The sequence below is a fragment of the Caretta caretta genome, chromosome 2, assembly GCF_965140235.1.
Source record: "Caretta caretta isolate rCarCar2 chromosome 2, rCarCar1.hap1, whole genome shotgun sequence".
Taxonomy (NCBI): domain Eukaryota; kingdom Metazoa; phylum Chordata; order Testudines; family Cheloniidae; genus Caretta; species Caretta caretta.
In genome coordinates, this window is record NC_134207.1 from 255,114,422 (window position 1) to 255,130,406 (window position 15,985).

At 43.6% G+C, this 15,985-nt stretch overlaps 1 protein-coding gene across 5 annotated transcripts in view; it reads left to right on the top strand.

Annotated features, from left to right (window-relative positions):
- The window catches only part of PRKAG2 (protein kinase AMP-activated non-catalytic subunit gamma 2), a 386,915-nt gene that overhangs the window by 82,870 nt on the left and 288,060 nt on the right, over window positions 1–15,985 (top strand). The window contains exon 1 of one of the 5 annotated variants that reach the window (XM_048837548.2): window positions 6,604–6,846. The exons of 3 other annotated variants lie outside the window; for them this stretch is intronic. In XM_048837548.2, the coding sequence (XP_048693505.1) occupies window positions 6,808–6,846 (39 nt within the window). In that variant the 5' untranslated portion in view covers window positions 6,604–6,807. Of the gene's footprint in view, window positions 1–6,603; window positions 6,861–15,985 lie in introns of those variants that run through there. One more of the 5 variants, XM_048837549.2, reaches the window with a different exon arrangement.

The window sequence follows — 15,985 nt, forward strand, 5'->3', positions numbered from 1 at the left end:
CCTGGCACTCTTCAGGAATTGCTCAGTGCCTTGCAAGAGGTAGCCCTTAGGCCTGATGCCGCATGACTGAGTCAAGTAAAACTTCCATTAACTTCACTGATCTCAGAGAGACAAGATAGGTGAGCTAATATCTTTTATGGGACCAACTTCTGTTGGTGAAAGGTGGAAGCTTTTGAGCTTCCACAGAGCTTTTCTTCAGGACAGGGGATGCGGAAACAGCGTCTGAGCTAAATTCAAGTTGGGAGAGATGTGATGGCAGCTTTTGGTGTTACTGTGAGTTGGTGTGTCCTGGTCTATGTGGAGCTTGTCTCTGATGATGAGTTTGGCAGGGCTGGGAGGTTGTTTGAAGGCTGGAAGAGGGGTTTGGGAAAAATTTCTTTCAGGATGCGATCCCCATCAAATATGGGCTTTAGTGTTTGATAGCATTTATGGATTACAGTGTGCAGTGCTAGGTGACAGCTATGGGATTGGGTTAGTGGGTTTTTTCCCTGTATTGAATCAGGCTGTCCTGGGATATTTTGGGTGACCCGTTCCATGATGCAGTCTACTTCTCTGAGGGGACGTCCTTGTTTAGTGAAGGCGTTTTTAAGTATGCATATCTGGACTTTCTCTTTGGAGCAAATTCTGTGGTATCTGTAAATAACAGATATTTTTGGTGTATCTGAGGTGGTTGCTTTATCTGTGGAGGTAAGTATGGTGATCCATCGGTTTCTTGTCTATTGTTGTTGGTTGGATTCCATTGTTGAAGCTAATTATGGCATCCAGGAAGTTGATGCTGATGTGGGAGTGTTAAATAAGAGGGCGTTTGATGGACGGATGGTCGTTGAAGTTGTGGTGGAAATCTCTGAGGGAGCTTAGGTTGTCTGTCCAATGGATTGAAAATATCATTGCTCTATCTCCAGGAATGTTGTTGGTTTCATGCTGCATTTTTCCAGTAGTTCTTACTTGAGGTGGCCCATGAAGAGGTTGGTATATCAGGGAGATGATGAAATACATGAGTTTGGCAATGTGTTAGGGTGTTGTACATTATCTTGTAGGTATTTGAGGCAGACAGCTATGCCGTCATGGTGAGGGATGTTGGTATATTGGGAGGTGACAAGGATATATCTGTGATGGCAAGGATAGTGTTCTGGGAGGGTTGTTAATGTGCAGAGTTTCTGGAGGAAGTCGGTTGTATCTGGGAGGAAGCTGGCTCTTTGTGTGGTGAGTGGTTGAGGATGGTTTCTATGAGTCCTGATATTCCTTCAGTAAGAGTTCTGTGGCCAGATATGATGTGTCTGCCTGGCATCACTGGTTAGTGTATCTTGGCAAACATGTAGAAAGGTCCCTGGGGTGAGTTTGTGGAGCATGAGGTTATAGCATTTTTTTCCTGGAGTTGTTGTGGGGAAGGATTTAATGGTACGGTATCTTTAAACTTCTATGTGAATTGTGGTGTGTGGTTGCCTTTGAGTTCTTTGTAGTAGGGAGTGTCAGAAATTTTTCTGTTGGGCCTCATTGATGTGGTCATCATGATTAAGGACTGCAATGGTGTACCCTATATCTGGGTTGCCAGACTGTGGTTGATGTAATATTTGTTAAGGATTTCACAGTAATTTTTTTTCCCTAAAGCAATTGATACAATGATCCATTGTGTGGTTTAGTCTGCTGGGCGGTGTCCAGTCAGATGATTTATTTTTATGACTTTTGGTGGAGTTTGTGGATGGTGTTGTCTTGGTTATGAAAGAATTCCTTGAGGAGGAGTCAGCAGAAGGATTCTTCTCACTCTCCACATGTTAGTATAGTATCAAGTTCTGTGTTGGGGAAGAAAATTCAGTTCCCTGGAGAATACAGATACTTCATTCTGGTAAGGGGGAGCTTTGATAAGTTCATGATGTGTAATGTCCGTGTGGTGGGTCATGGTGTCTTGATTTCCCCTAAGGGTGATGTTCTGTTGGTTATGGTGATTGTTGTAGTGGGTTCCACTTTTTGCTTTTGTGTTGGATGGCTCTCATCAGGTTCTTGGTGTTTTTAATAGCTGTTTTGTGTTTCCTGTGTGATCTCCAGGTAAGTTTCCTGATTTTCTTTTCTTCAGTTGTTGGGAGAATTTTATGATTTCTTGTTTGAGGTGGTCTCTTCTGGAGTATATATATGGTACAGGAGATGGTTCCTCAGTTTTTCTGAGGTCCTTCTGCAGAAGTGTTCCGCATATTTGGAATTGGATGTAGTGGTGAAAGGATTATAAATGGTGAGTCCTCTGGGGATGGTATTGTCTTTCTTGCATTTACTCAGAAATTAGATGTCGCTCCTCAGTCTGACTTCATGTTGTGAAGTTTTCATTTTATGTGACACAATTTGATATCTTCCATAGTTGTTTGCAGTGTTGTTGCAGCTGTGTTGGTCCCAGGATATTGAGAGAAACAAGGTAGGTGAGGTAATATCTTTTCATTAATTTTAGTTATTTTGCTTGGACGTAATCTAGAGCACTGTACCAAAGCTGGTGTTTTTCATGGTAACTACAGTTAGAATTGCCAATTTTGGTTGGACATATTCCTGGAGGTTTCATCACATGACATAATCTTTAATTCCTGGAGGCTTGGCAACCATAAGTGTGAGCCTTCTCTCTTACAGATCAATATTAAATTTGTAGTACAAGAGGTGATCATTGTCTGTAGCAGAATTTCAAATAATCATGGCAAAAAGTACAAGCTGGAAGGTGTGGTTGCTTTGGAGGTGGAGATATGGGAAGATAATCAACCTTCCAGGGCTAGTTTAAGCAAATCGGTGGAAACCTACCAAGCCATTGCATTACCAAGCTCTCCACTCCGTCCCTCGATGCAAGGCTCAAGTTTTAATGTGACCCACTCCATGCATCTGTCCTAGACTCCTATTGTGACAGCTGTAGGGATGCGTTTCACACCAGTGGATGGTGGAAAGATTACCGGTGGTTGGAATACGTAGTGTGTCCAGAACTGGTATGTGTGTTTGTGGAGGGAGGTAAGGGAATAGTGGATGGATTCCCGTTAACCAGGAGGATGGCGAGGGGTACAATTAAGGTGACCCAGTCAGGTTCACTAAAATGGGACATTCATACTCCTCACAGAGCTGCATCAGTGTGAAGAAGCTCACTCAGCCTGAGCAGTAAACATAGTAACAGGATTTCAACCTGACCTCTTTGGGGTGGGAGACCCAAGACTAACTTTGCAGCTGCAGGTTTGGTAGCACTGTGTGAACTGACACCTGCTTCATACCCCAAAAAGACCATTCAGTACCGATGTGGGTGCTTTTACCTCTCCTGGGTGATGTTACATGCTATATAACGGAGACCATTTAATTAGTTGATGTACTCCAGAAAGCCTTTGCTCCAGATGTCATTCCCGTGGATTGATTTCGCTTTTGAAAGATTAGTTAGCAGCAGGTTTAGACTTTGATAGATATTTTTGTGGCATTCAGTCTAGTCTGAGATAAAACTAATGTGCCTTTACTAAAAATAAAAAATGTGCACTTACTGCGGTAAGTCAGGCTAAGAATTTGAGAAGCAGTCAGTGATTTGGAATAACAGAATGCAGCGTGTGAGTAAAACTCTAAGGCACTTTGTGCTGCTCTTCCAGCATTAAAAAAGGGGGTGACTTTTAAAAATGAAAATCTTTGTTGAGATGTGTGCCTGATTTTTGAAGCAGAAGAGTGGCTGCTCTGCATGTAGCCTATAAACACCTTCTAGGTACAACCTTCTGCAATAAAGACTTGCTACTGGGCCTCAAATCTGACTTGAAGGGACCACGCTGATGATTAAAAGGAAGTTCTGTCTCCATGCTCAGTTGTGGTGAAATCCTGGCCCCATAGAACTGCTCAGGAGTTTTGCCATTGACTTCAGTGGGGCCAGGATTTCACCCTTGGTCTTTGGCCTCTTTGAGACTGGCAGCAGAGGTGCCAGTTGTGCTGGTGTGTTTGCCACTGAACGTTTGCTCAGTAGAAACTGGACTGAGACCATTACATTTATTTCACTCACATCATGGACCAGCCAACTTTTGGTGACAAGCTTTGCATTCTGAGATGTCTGTGTGATTTGAGGGATCAGTCTGTACAACTTCTGAATTCTGGTTGATATTATGAAGTGTTGCTATGAAAATTGCTGTTGTCTTGAATAATACTCTGTCTGTGTGTGTTTGCCATGGGCTGGCAAGGTGCTGTAACGTCTCTGCCAGATCAGGGACAATGGTGCATTGTGAGAACTCAGTGACCACCTGTTCAGGATAAAGCACTTTAGGACAATAGGTTTGCTTGAGCTGGGAGAGGATACCGTCTCCTCCTCTCTGAAGGGAAGCGGAGAGCTGTAGTGAGTTATTGAAGCAGGACAAAGAGGCGGGTGACCAAAGAAAAAGGTTATAAAAGGACTCACATGGGGAAGACCCACAGAGAGAGACAGGAAATTTTGAGCAGGAGGAAGGGAATGGATTGGCCAGAGTCGGAGTAAATGAGCCGGGGGAGAAACTCCACTTTCAGCACTTTTTTGTGCTGAAACACAGTACAAGTGACGCACTTCAATAAAAGGATGCTAGACAGCCCCAATGATCTATTCAGGGTCTTTGGCCATTTGCATCAGCTCAATATGGTGGAAACTGCTGCAGGATTCTGATGAGTTGGGGGAACCCTGCCTACCTGAGCATAGAGGGTTCCCCAAGAACACCTCAGGGAAGGGTGAGCTAGAACAGTGGTTCCCAACCTTTCCAGACTACTGTACCCCTTTCAGGAGTCTGATTTGTCTTGCATACCCCAAGTTTCACCTCACTTAAAAACTACCTGCTTACAACATCAGACATAAAAATACAAAAGTGTCACAGCACACTACTACTGAAAAATGGCTTACTTTCTCATTTTTACCATACAATTATAAAATAAATCAATTGGAATATTATAAATATTGTACTTACATTTCAGCGTGTAACTTTGAGCAGTATAAACAAGTAATTGCGTGATATTTTAGTTTGTCCTGATTTTGCTGGTGCTTCATATGTAGCCTGTTGTAAAATTAGGCAAATATCTAGATGAATTTATGTACCCCTGAAAGACCTCTGCGTACCCCCAGGGGTATGCGTATCCCTGGTTGAGAACCACTGAGCTAGAGTGAGGGGCATTGCATTCAGGATGTATGTTGTTTTCTATATGATCTGTACATTCTCTGTATTTCTTGTGCTTAAGTAAAGAGCAGGTAAAGAGACTTCTGTGCAAAGGGTCAGTGTGTTATGTCATTCTCGTACCACGTGGCCCCTTGCAGAGATAACCAGAAGGCTCACACCTGCGAGTAGAGTTCTGGGAGAGGGTGTGCTTAAGCTACTGGGGTATCTTGAGAGTTAGCACTGGTTCTGGGGCCTATAGCAAATAAGCTGTGGGGCTCCATTTTCATGAAGGGGTAACAGATTCAGAGTAGGTGCCCAGGAAATGTGCCAGAGGCGAAGGGAGAAAACAGTGCAGCAGCCTGGTGAGACCCAGAGAAGTCAGTGTCTGGATCCCCTTATGCTAGTGTGATGAGCCACCGGCAGGAGGAGCCCAACCAGCTCTGTGGCAGTCCAGTCCCCAAATCTGAGTTTTGTTTGTCTTTTAATCCTAAAGGTCAGAAAACTTAATTTCCTTCCCTTGATGTTGGAGTTTCTTGGTGTGCCTCTTTTGCTAGTATAAGGGTCCATTCTGGGATTGTAGGTGACATTGAGCAAAGCTGAAAATTTAAATTATCCTAAAGAATTTTTTTTCAATGGACTTCTTATTCAGAAACTCCTATTTTTTTCCGGCTCCCACTTTCAGAGTTTGCATTATTTTGCCTGTGTGTGTGTGTGTGTATATGTATGTGTGTGTGTATATATATATATTTTGTTTTAATTACATTCTCTGCATATTCAACCTGACATATCTATTTATCTTCATTTATATAGTACTCTTCATCCAGGGATTTCAAAGCAACTTGCAAAAATTGAGTAAACGTCACTATCCTCATGTTACAGTTGAGGAAACAAAGGCACAGAGAGGTTATGTGATTTTCCTATCACCATAGAGTTGACCAGTGACAGAGTTGGCAATTGAACTTGTGTCCCATGACTGCCAGTCTTGTACTTTATCCACTAGACTACTCTGCCTCCCCTGAAACATTAGAATGCAGTGCAACCTAAATTATTTGAATCTTCCTATCAGAAGGGTAACTATGTTAGTCTATATGCACAAAAACAACACGTCCGGTGGCACCATAAAGTGCCACTGGACTCCTTGAATCTTCCTGTTACCAAAAACAGGATCCTGGTCTCCAGCGTGTTATTTTAATTACATATTAAAAATTTCCTGAACCCCCAAACTTATTAAGTGTCCCCATGACATTTGGATATCTAGGCTGTTCAGTACTTCCTTACCCATTTGTGTAATTCACTCATCCTTAACCCTATTAGAGTTAATAAGACAGGTTGCTGCATTCTTGTAATTGAATCTTCTAATGTGTCTGAAGCATTTTTGGCATCCACCCGGCAGCAATAGATAAAACTGTTGCCTGTATTATCCTGGGTTCCCTAGTATTTCTGCCATCCTCTTGTTGTGCTGTGATGGGAATCAAGAACACACCCAGCCCTGGTCCCCATCTGTTGCAGCATCAGAATCAGTAGCAGAGCCTGAACTGTTTTAATTCAGTTGCCTTTTCGGAGAGGTTTTTAATGGAGTTCTTCTATGGACATTTTAAGCCATGCTGCAGGATTTTTCAGAGCTCTAAGTCAGAATTTGTGTGAATCATCTGTGTTTTGTAAGAGACTTGTTATAAAGGGAATCGGGATTGTATTCATTTTGAAGGAAGCATGAATGCACTGCAAGACTCTGCTGGGAGCAGACATACATAAGGTAATATGAGAAAGGTATGGTCCTCGCATATTTTGTTTTTGTCATGTTTTGTCTCTTTTGCATGCACGACTGGCAGAGTTGATGTTCTCTTTTTAGAGCATTTAATTGCAGTAGATATTTCAAGGCTGAACAAAATGTTTTTATCTAGTACAAACAATTGTGTGGGGTTTTTTCCCTTGCATAACTTTTCTTAGTGATTCGAAAAGAGATTAGCTTTGTGGGGTGTGTGTATTTAATTTCTTCTTAAAACCATCTGGTCTCTGCATCCTACAGTGTGTGTCTTCTCAAACAGCTTGTATAGGGGAAGCGGCAACTGCTACCCAATTAGTGGCTGTTGCTAGTTAACAACAACCAAAAATCCTGATTTGTTGGAAAGTTCCTTCGTTTTAAATCTTATTTTGTTGATACTCATTTTTTTCCAATTTGGGATTTGCTAAAATTTGGCTTAATAATGATTCACACTGCAGGCAACTCTGATTTCTGCTGCATATGTTTCCCTTCTGTTTTTCTTTTATGTAACCAGACTTAATGCTGAGCACCCAACAATTGGCCTCTTAGGTATTGATTGCCTCCTAAAGCTCAGGCCTGTCATCTCCCAGGATCAGCCTAAAATGTAACAATTGAAAGAGGTCTAATACCTGAGTGTTACTAGAGTGCCAGTGTACAATTATTTGAGTAAAGGAGGCAAGATATTTTAGCAATATCTGTATGTTTTGCTTTTGGCTTCCGATTCAGGCCATGCTTTCAGGTACATGGCAGGTCATGAGAACATAGGATATCTGACCTTGGAGAATTGATTTCAGTTTCAGACAGCTGCAGTCCCAGATGGGGTGAAAAGCCAAGAATGGCTGCAAAGTGGAGATTGGACAGACTAAGAGCACCTAGGGGAGATCAGAAAGATTTTAAGTGACTGAAATATGGTTGTTGAGGACCAGGAGCATCTGTCGGAAGAGGAAATGACTGGAAAGAGGATGAAATGGACCCTATCAACATGGGTCCAAACCCTTGTTTTTCAAGGTGCTGACTTGATCAACAGGGAGGCAGGAAATCCAGAATGGGAGGAGTCTGTCATGCTTATTTTTGTCTTGGTTTTATTGTTGATTTAGTTCTTCTGTAGATTTTTAGTGGCAGGGAGCAGTGCCTCTCCACTTGCAGGTGTCTGAACAGGTGGGTCACGGTACGGAGGGACTGACAAACACCACTACCAGCTCACTGTCAGACGGAGACCTATGGCCACTGGCTCTGATCTAAAGAATTAATAATAGGATCCCATAGACCAAAGTTCTTCTTCGAGTGCTTGCTCATGTCCATTCCAATGTAGGGGTGTGTGCTCGCCACATGCACCGGTGCTGCAAGTTTTTCCCTCTGTGGTATCCGTAGGGGACCGGCTCTGGCGCTCTCTGGAGTGGTGCACATATGCTGCAGTATAAGGAGCCCTGCTGGCTCCCTCCTCCCTCAGTTCCTTCTTACCTCCAGAGATGGTGCTGGAACGTCTCCTTGCCTCGGCAAGCTTACTTCTCTCAACTGTGTCTAGTTGCAAACTTTTTATGTATAGTTGTTAAAAACGTTGGTAGTTTTATAGTTCCCTTAGTGTTAGAGTTAGTAATAGTTTGTCAGTCCCAAACAGGACTTAGCCGAGGGACAGGGAATGTCTCGGTCCCCAGGCTTCAAACCTTGTGACTGTTGTAACGAACCCATGCCCAATAATCTCCATAGAAGCTGTCTGAAGTGTTTAGGGCAGGGGATTCAAACTCAGTTTACCTTAGGGCCAGTGCGAGTCCTCAAATCCTCCTAGCAGGCCAATGATGTCCCTGAAGATGGTGTTCAGAAAAGAAAATGTTTATATTGTATTTTTTATTTTGAATTTCTTAGAAATAATAAAACTGTCATACAACTTAGTACAATTCTTCGCCTGCCAGAGAGTTTTTAGTGTTTGCCAGAGGCCTGAGCATGGCCCCAGGGGCAGTGGCTGGCCCCCTGGAAACTATGGAACCCCTGGGGACTTCCCCACGCATCAAAGGGGTATAGATCAGCCTTGGGGGGCATCTGACAGATAAGTGACAGTCTCCCGCCTGCCCCCTGACTTGGGCGCGGAGTCACAGCAGGCTCCCCAGGGCCAGCCAGCAGAAGCAGTGGAGTTGGCAGATCCGCCTGTAGCTGCCCCCTCATCATCTTCACCCGATGAGGCAAAAGCGGGGCCCTCTCACTCGGTTCCCCAGGATGATGCCAGGGCCCACAAGGAGTTCTTGAGAGAGGGTTACTTCAAACCTGGGGCTGGAAGCTGAGTGCAGCAGCCCCCTCCAAGGTAGCATTGCCGGTGCATGAGGAAGTGGTGAAAATTACTAAGGCCCTGTGGCAGACACCCTCCTCCCTGCCCGCCCCTCCAAGCAGGCAGAAACAAAATACTATGTCCCCGCTACCCACCCTGCCCCAAGCACACTGGTTGTGTTGGCAGTCAGTGAGAACAATATACAGGGCCAGTCGGGATCAGCACCTAAGAATCAGGAGGCAAAGAGGCTAGATCTCTTTGGTAGAAAAATTTATTCTATGGCCAGCCTTCAGGTGAGAGTGGCCAACCGTCAGGCCTTATTTGGCCATTATGATTTTAATATTTGGCAGTCCATGGCCAAATTCATGGATGTGCTGCCAGAGGAACCCAGGAAGGAATTGCTGGCTATCCTCCGGTGAGGGCAGACCTGTGGCCAGGACAGCCCTCCAAGTGGCCTCAGATGCAGCAGACTTTGTGGCCCAGACCATGGCTTTAGTCATTTTGATGAGGCAGGATTCCTTGTTACAGTTGTTGGGCCTGTCGATGGAGGTTCAACAATCCATCCATGACCTCCCATTCGAAGGCCTGGCACTGTTTTCTGAGCAAATGGACAGTAAATTACCTGGCCTGAAAGACTCTAGGGCTAGCTTGCGCTCCCTGGGCCTTTTCATGCTGGGGCTGGCGAGGAAGCGGTTTAAACTGCAACCGCCCCCACAGGTTTGGGAGCCAACCTCAGTTGGAGCTCTTCTGCAAAAAGGGCCAGGACTATAAGCGGCGGCAAGGCCATCAGCCAGCACCCTCTGCTAACTCAAGCTCCACCCGTAACCAACTGGGTGGTAAGCAGGTATTTTGAGGGTGCACTCAAGGGCGACCTTCCAGCCTGTGTCCTGGATCCTGCTCCCCTGTTTCCCAACCGTCTGTCCCCCTTTCTCCCTGCTTTGGCCTCTATAACATCGGACTGGTAGGCCCTCAACACAGTAGCAGTGGAATATACCCTCCAGTTTATTTCTCTCCCCCACCCCTACTCCCTGTCCCTCTTCAGGGAGCATCTGCTTGCTCAGGAGGTGCAGGGCCTTCTGCAGGTGGGAGCTGTGAAGGAAGTCCTGCTGCATTTGAGGGGGAAAGGGTTTTACTCCCGCTATTTCCAAACCATGCTTGTTAGATAGATTCCAGTACAGTGATTAATAGCTCCAGTGATGATGAATAACCCCACTTGTTATCTTGCTCTATTTGACTGATTTTTCTTATAGGTACAAGTTTTTATGAGTGGATTAATATTTTAGTCACCTGTTCATGTTGGCTCTGGGGCTGTCACTGTCTTTAAGACCTCTTGAAGAAAAGAACAGATCCCAGTGCACAGTAAGAATCTGAGTCGGCTCTAAGCAATTGCCATGGGACCGTGTTAGGAGGCACAGTGTTGTCAGAGATACTATTCTTTGAATGTTTTTCCTAAATCTGAGACCATGACCACTGGTGTTAAAGGATCTGACAAAAGAGTACAGGGTGTTCTGGCCAAATTCCAACTGGGATAACAACTAAGCTTCTTAAATTTTAAATTCCTCTATTGTTTCAAACAGATGCATTATTCCTCAAGTCTCCATAAAAAAGATCTGTGATAAGCAGCATTACTGGTGCAGAATGGCTGCTGCATTTCCATGGGGCAAAGTTGTGTAATGATTCCATCATTATTATTATTTATTATATTGTATTACACCAGCACCTAGAGGTCCCAGCAGATATCAGGGCCCCATTGTGTTGAATCATAGAATATCAGGAGGTCATCTAGTCCAACCCCCTGCTCAAAGCAGGACCAATCCTCAATTTTTACCCCAGATCCCTAAATGGCCCCCTCAAGGGTTGAACTCACAACCCCGTGTTAGCTGTTATACAAACATTTTGTCAAGAGCTTACATTCTAAATGAAGAAGACAGACCAGGATGAGAGAAAGGAAGTAATATTATCCCTATTTTACAGACGGTAAAGAGACAATGATTAAATGACCTGTCAGATAGGAAGTCTGTGGCAGAACTGGGAACTGAACCCAGATCTCTTGAGTGCCAGTCCACTATTTTAATCTCAAAACTATCGTGTTTATAAACATAAAGTTTATACAATGGTTTGGGCTTCTGAAGGATGAAAGGTGCTAATGTTGTTTATTTTTATTGCATGGATCCATCAACACAAAAAAATAAAAATACCTATTCTCCTCCCCACAACTGAGTTTGGTCACATCTGTTCTCACCTGCTGTTGGATCAAAGCCTGGCAGGTTAGAATTTGTGGCCTGTGGTTTTGTCTCACAAAGGTACAGGCTAGCTTGAAGGGTTTGATGTCTTGTCAGCAGATTTTAAGGCAGATGTAGGCCAACTACTGAAACTTTTACTATGCCCTGCAGATGCTCAGATTAGAGCTTCTCTTTACTGATTTGTTGAGGTTGTTTTTTCAGTTCCAAGAAACAGCACCATTACATACAAAGGAGGGTAGAGAAATGAGAGAGTGTGTGTGAGAAGACATCCTCACTGGGTCCTAGAATGGAGTTTACAGTGCTCCATGTCTCTTTGGCCCAGATACCAGAAGAACAAGATCACTCTGTATGAGCCATGACAAGAGACCACTGTATTCAATATATTATATGTCTGGTGCTGTAAGTGTACTCAGAGCTATGCCAAACAGGTAACAAATTCCATGCCCCAAAGAGTTTGTGTTCTGTGGGAAAAGGAGGATACGGAACAATGCAGCACAAAGGCATGGTGGTAAATGATCATTCTACAGGGGGACCTTCCCATGAGGCTCCATTAGGAATCTTACTCTGATCTTCTTTCCGCAGCATGTGTGGCCTTGATTTCCCTCTCTTGAGGGGAGTAACTGGCAACATCTAGTATTTCCTTATTCCTTTTTTTTTTTAAGTGACTTCCAAGCATCATCTTCCCTATTAAATCAAGGGACCAGTTGATCAGAGGGGTCTAATCTCCTACCTAGAAACTTTAATATCCTTTTTTACAGCAGGAAAATTCTCTTCACACACACGAACAAATTCCAATAGCAATTTCTCGGTTAAAGCTCCTGTGGACATCAGTGGGAAGCGTTGACCTTGAGGAAATACTTCTCTAGAAGATTTGCTCCATACTGAATGAGGAAATCACAGTATAAAGTGCAGCCTTTTTTCTTTAAATAGAAGCTAACGCACTGAGATACTTTTGAAGCACTCCTGACGTGAGCCTGTCTATCGAACTGATCTTTTTATTGGCACCCACCACTATAGTATCCCAGGTATTTCCACTATGTTCGGACACAGTTCTCTTTGGTCAGGTTTAATGATCTCTTGCTGCCTGTAGTTTTGTTGTTTAACTATTTCCTGAAACTCTACTTTTTTTTTAAAATATCTGTCTAATCTACATCTTCTAAGACCCCATCACAAAATTACTGTCAGCAATTACTGATAGCACTGAGCACGCCTAGAAGGGCAAGATCCCCACAATCTCTCCCTGCTTATAGATGTGTGTTGTTTGTTTTTCCTTTTAAATCCCTCATCATCCTTGTAACTTCTCCTCCCTTTCTTGAAGTTCTCAATTTCTTTCTTTCCTCTTCCTCCACCCAGCCTTCCTATTTTGGATTGGGTATTGAGGGAGATGTTCTGTTGGAGGGGTCTTATCACAAAGTGGGGCTGCATTGAACAGGGTTGGGTTTGGGCTTAGTTTTGATATCTTTTTTTGCTAAGGTGTTTTATAGTTCAGAATGCTTCGTGTCTAAGTATTCCTGTCTATCCAATAACGCGAAGGCCCCAGCATACCTTTGGTCATGGTTCCAATAGATTACTCCTGGGGGATTCTGTGCCAAAAGATTAAAAATTCTGCACACAATATTTTTAAATTCTTAAAAATTTTGCAAAGTTAAATTTGTTATAACGCTATATAATACTGCCAGTTTCAGTTATTTTGGTAATTTATTTCAAAATACTTTGTCAGCAAGTATGTGTGTAACAATACAGACACATACAAAAATTCCCCCAGGAGTAGAGAGTTAAAGAAACCCCTACAACAGCCCAGTTCCTGTTTCTCTGTTCGCTCTCCCACTCAGCCCAGCCGAGGGGCCAGACACTCACTTGCATAGCCATGGCTCCTCCCAGCCCAGATACTCTCCCCCCTGCCCGCTCCCTCCAGAGCCCAGGGATCCAGAGGGAGAAATAGCCTGATGCTTGGTCCCAAGCTTGCACAGAGTTTCCTGCACACCGTTGCCTCCTTCTTGTTCCCTCCCCCCAGCCTTGTCTTCTGTTTGAGAGCTGGGCTGGGCCGGGTCCAGTGGCCACTGGTGGTGGCCAATATTTCTGCAGCCCATTTCTGTGGGGAGGAAAAAGGAAATTCTGTAGGCACAACATTAATTTCTGTAAAATTCTGCATTGCACGGTGGTGCAGAATTCCCCCTAGGAGTAATAGATAATAATACTGATTGCTTATCCATCCAGAACCGAGCTACCTAGCACACAGTAAGGACTCTGAAGATCAGAAATAAGACTTTACATTGAGGCTGGAAACCGATAAATAGTAGATGATGCAGCAGTGGTGTGATGTGTTGGTACTTCCCTCTGCTGGTCAGTAAGCAGGCTGCTGCTTGTACAAGTTGCAGTTTGTGAGGGGTGGCCAAGTTGCAGCCCTAGTAGAGAGAGTGGAGGAGTCTGATCTGGGATGGTGAGGAGGGAATATCCACAGTTTTCTGTTCTTTTTCTCTTGTGTGCTCTCTCTTTTTAATTTATGCTTTAGCTGGGTTGTCCATCTGCCATAATAATAAATACTCTGTGAACAGTCATAGCACTGTACGATTCCTAGCGTGAAAGAACCAATAAACAGGCTGTCACATGCTTGGGGTTCTTACTCATATCCTGTCAGAGAGCCACAAGTGATGTTCTATTAACTGTTGAACTTTAGGAATAGGGCAACATTCATAATATTTCCATACTGTCTCAAGGCCTCTGGACATTTTTTTTGCTGGTTAACTTAAAACATATAAATAACATGGTAGTCTGTACAGAGCGGAACATGCTACACACAGCCCCACCTCTGAGCTCGCGCTCCAGAATATGCCCATCCTGTCTTCTATTGCCTGGTTCCTTCCCAACCCATTCCATGGGAGTTCTTCAGTATGGCTGTTGCTGCTGGATTCTTTACAAGGTGATTAACCAGGTGACTCAGAAGATAAAGCTGGGGTTTCCCCCTAAAGACTGGAGGAATGGGTATAAAGAATACCATATCCCTGAGATATTAAAAAATCCCACAAATCTCTATGGTTTTCTGTTGAAGCAATTCATATGTGGCCTGATCCCAAACAGTGAATTCAGTGTAAGTTGCTGGTGCTCAGCACCTGTCAGGATCAGTCTCAAAAAGAACAAGATGTTAGTGATTTGGACGAGATCCTTTTCCTCAGGGGTGTGCTGAGGCTGACAGGGTTTCCAGCATGAGGACCTATCCCACTCAACAAACTATTTTGGTCAACCATTATCTGGGAAATATCTTGGCATTTCTGTTCTAATGTGGTTTGTATTTTCAGTAAGGTTCCACCAGTACTACAGAGTCAGGAGACTGGTGGGGCTCTGTTAGCAAAGGCTCTAGCCAAGTAAAGCAGTAGCCACCCATGCTGTGCACGGTACAGGAATGGGTGTGGCAATGCATAGGTAGCTTCAGTTTCCATAGCCATTTAATCCTTTGTCTGTTTGCTTAGGATGCCCAGAAAGGTGCCTTTAAATGGCAGTTGTGGTGATCTTCTGTTGCGAATGCTTATCCTCTAGGAATTGTACTGAGGCCACCAAGTTAATTTCACAGAGGGCACTGAATAGTCACTATATGGTGTTAATGATTTTCAGGCACCAAGATTTGGGCTGGATTGGAGCCAGGAACACAGAACTGAAGGTCTCCATATCTCATTTCCACTGGCTCCAGCTATCCAGTTCCACGTGATGGTTTCTTTTATTATGAACATACTTTAAAAAATTTAAGAGAAATGAGAAATTAAATCAGCCAAGCCTTGCGAAGTACAAACCTGGCTTCTGTGCATGTAACAAGCATTCTGCATCTGTCACTGCCCACTCGTTGAGTCATACTGAGACCTAGTAACCAAAATCCTAACGTCTCAGTATAATTTATCACTCTGTCTTCCAGAACACACACTTCTGTTAGATGCACTGGAACGGGTAGGGAATGAGTAACCGTACCCATAAGGAACAGAATATCACAGCAAGACTCAGTGCTGTGTTCAGAATGGAAGCCCAACAAATGAGTAGAAATCTCTGTCCATTTCAACTCCCCCCGTGCCTTTATTTGTTAAGAATGATACAATCATGGGTATATTTTAATTGTTTTGGCATATTATGTAAAAAAATACCTTCTCCCTCTCCTTGCCCACAACCCAAAATTGATATTCTAAATGGCCTGTAAATGTAATAGCTCCTTTGCTTTATTTTCAGATTATGCTATAATCTACAAACCATTAGATTAAAATGTGATGGGTCATTTCACTTTGCAGATGTTTCCTGGATATTCTTAGGTGTGGATTAAATGTGGACAGTCCTCTTGGTACCACTGGTCCCAGAAAATCAGGGAGCACTGGGTACAGGCAGCCATTAAATCATCTCTCCAAATTGCCAAAAATTCTAAAATCATCCATATTTTGTGTCCTTAATGAAAAGCAAAATAATAGCTTTGTGTCTGGAAGCAATGATTTCTGTGTTCAAGACTCCTAATAACACAGATTTAGAATCAAGTCTGAATTTTAACTTAAATAGTAGTCATTGGAGTGATGTCTTCTGAGGTCTGCAGGGTTTCTAAAAGGTTAGTTCTGAAAGAGAAATCCCTCCATCAGGTCCGATCTGCAAAAATGTGCAC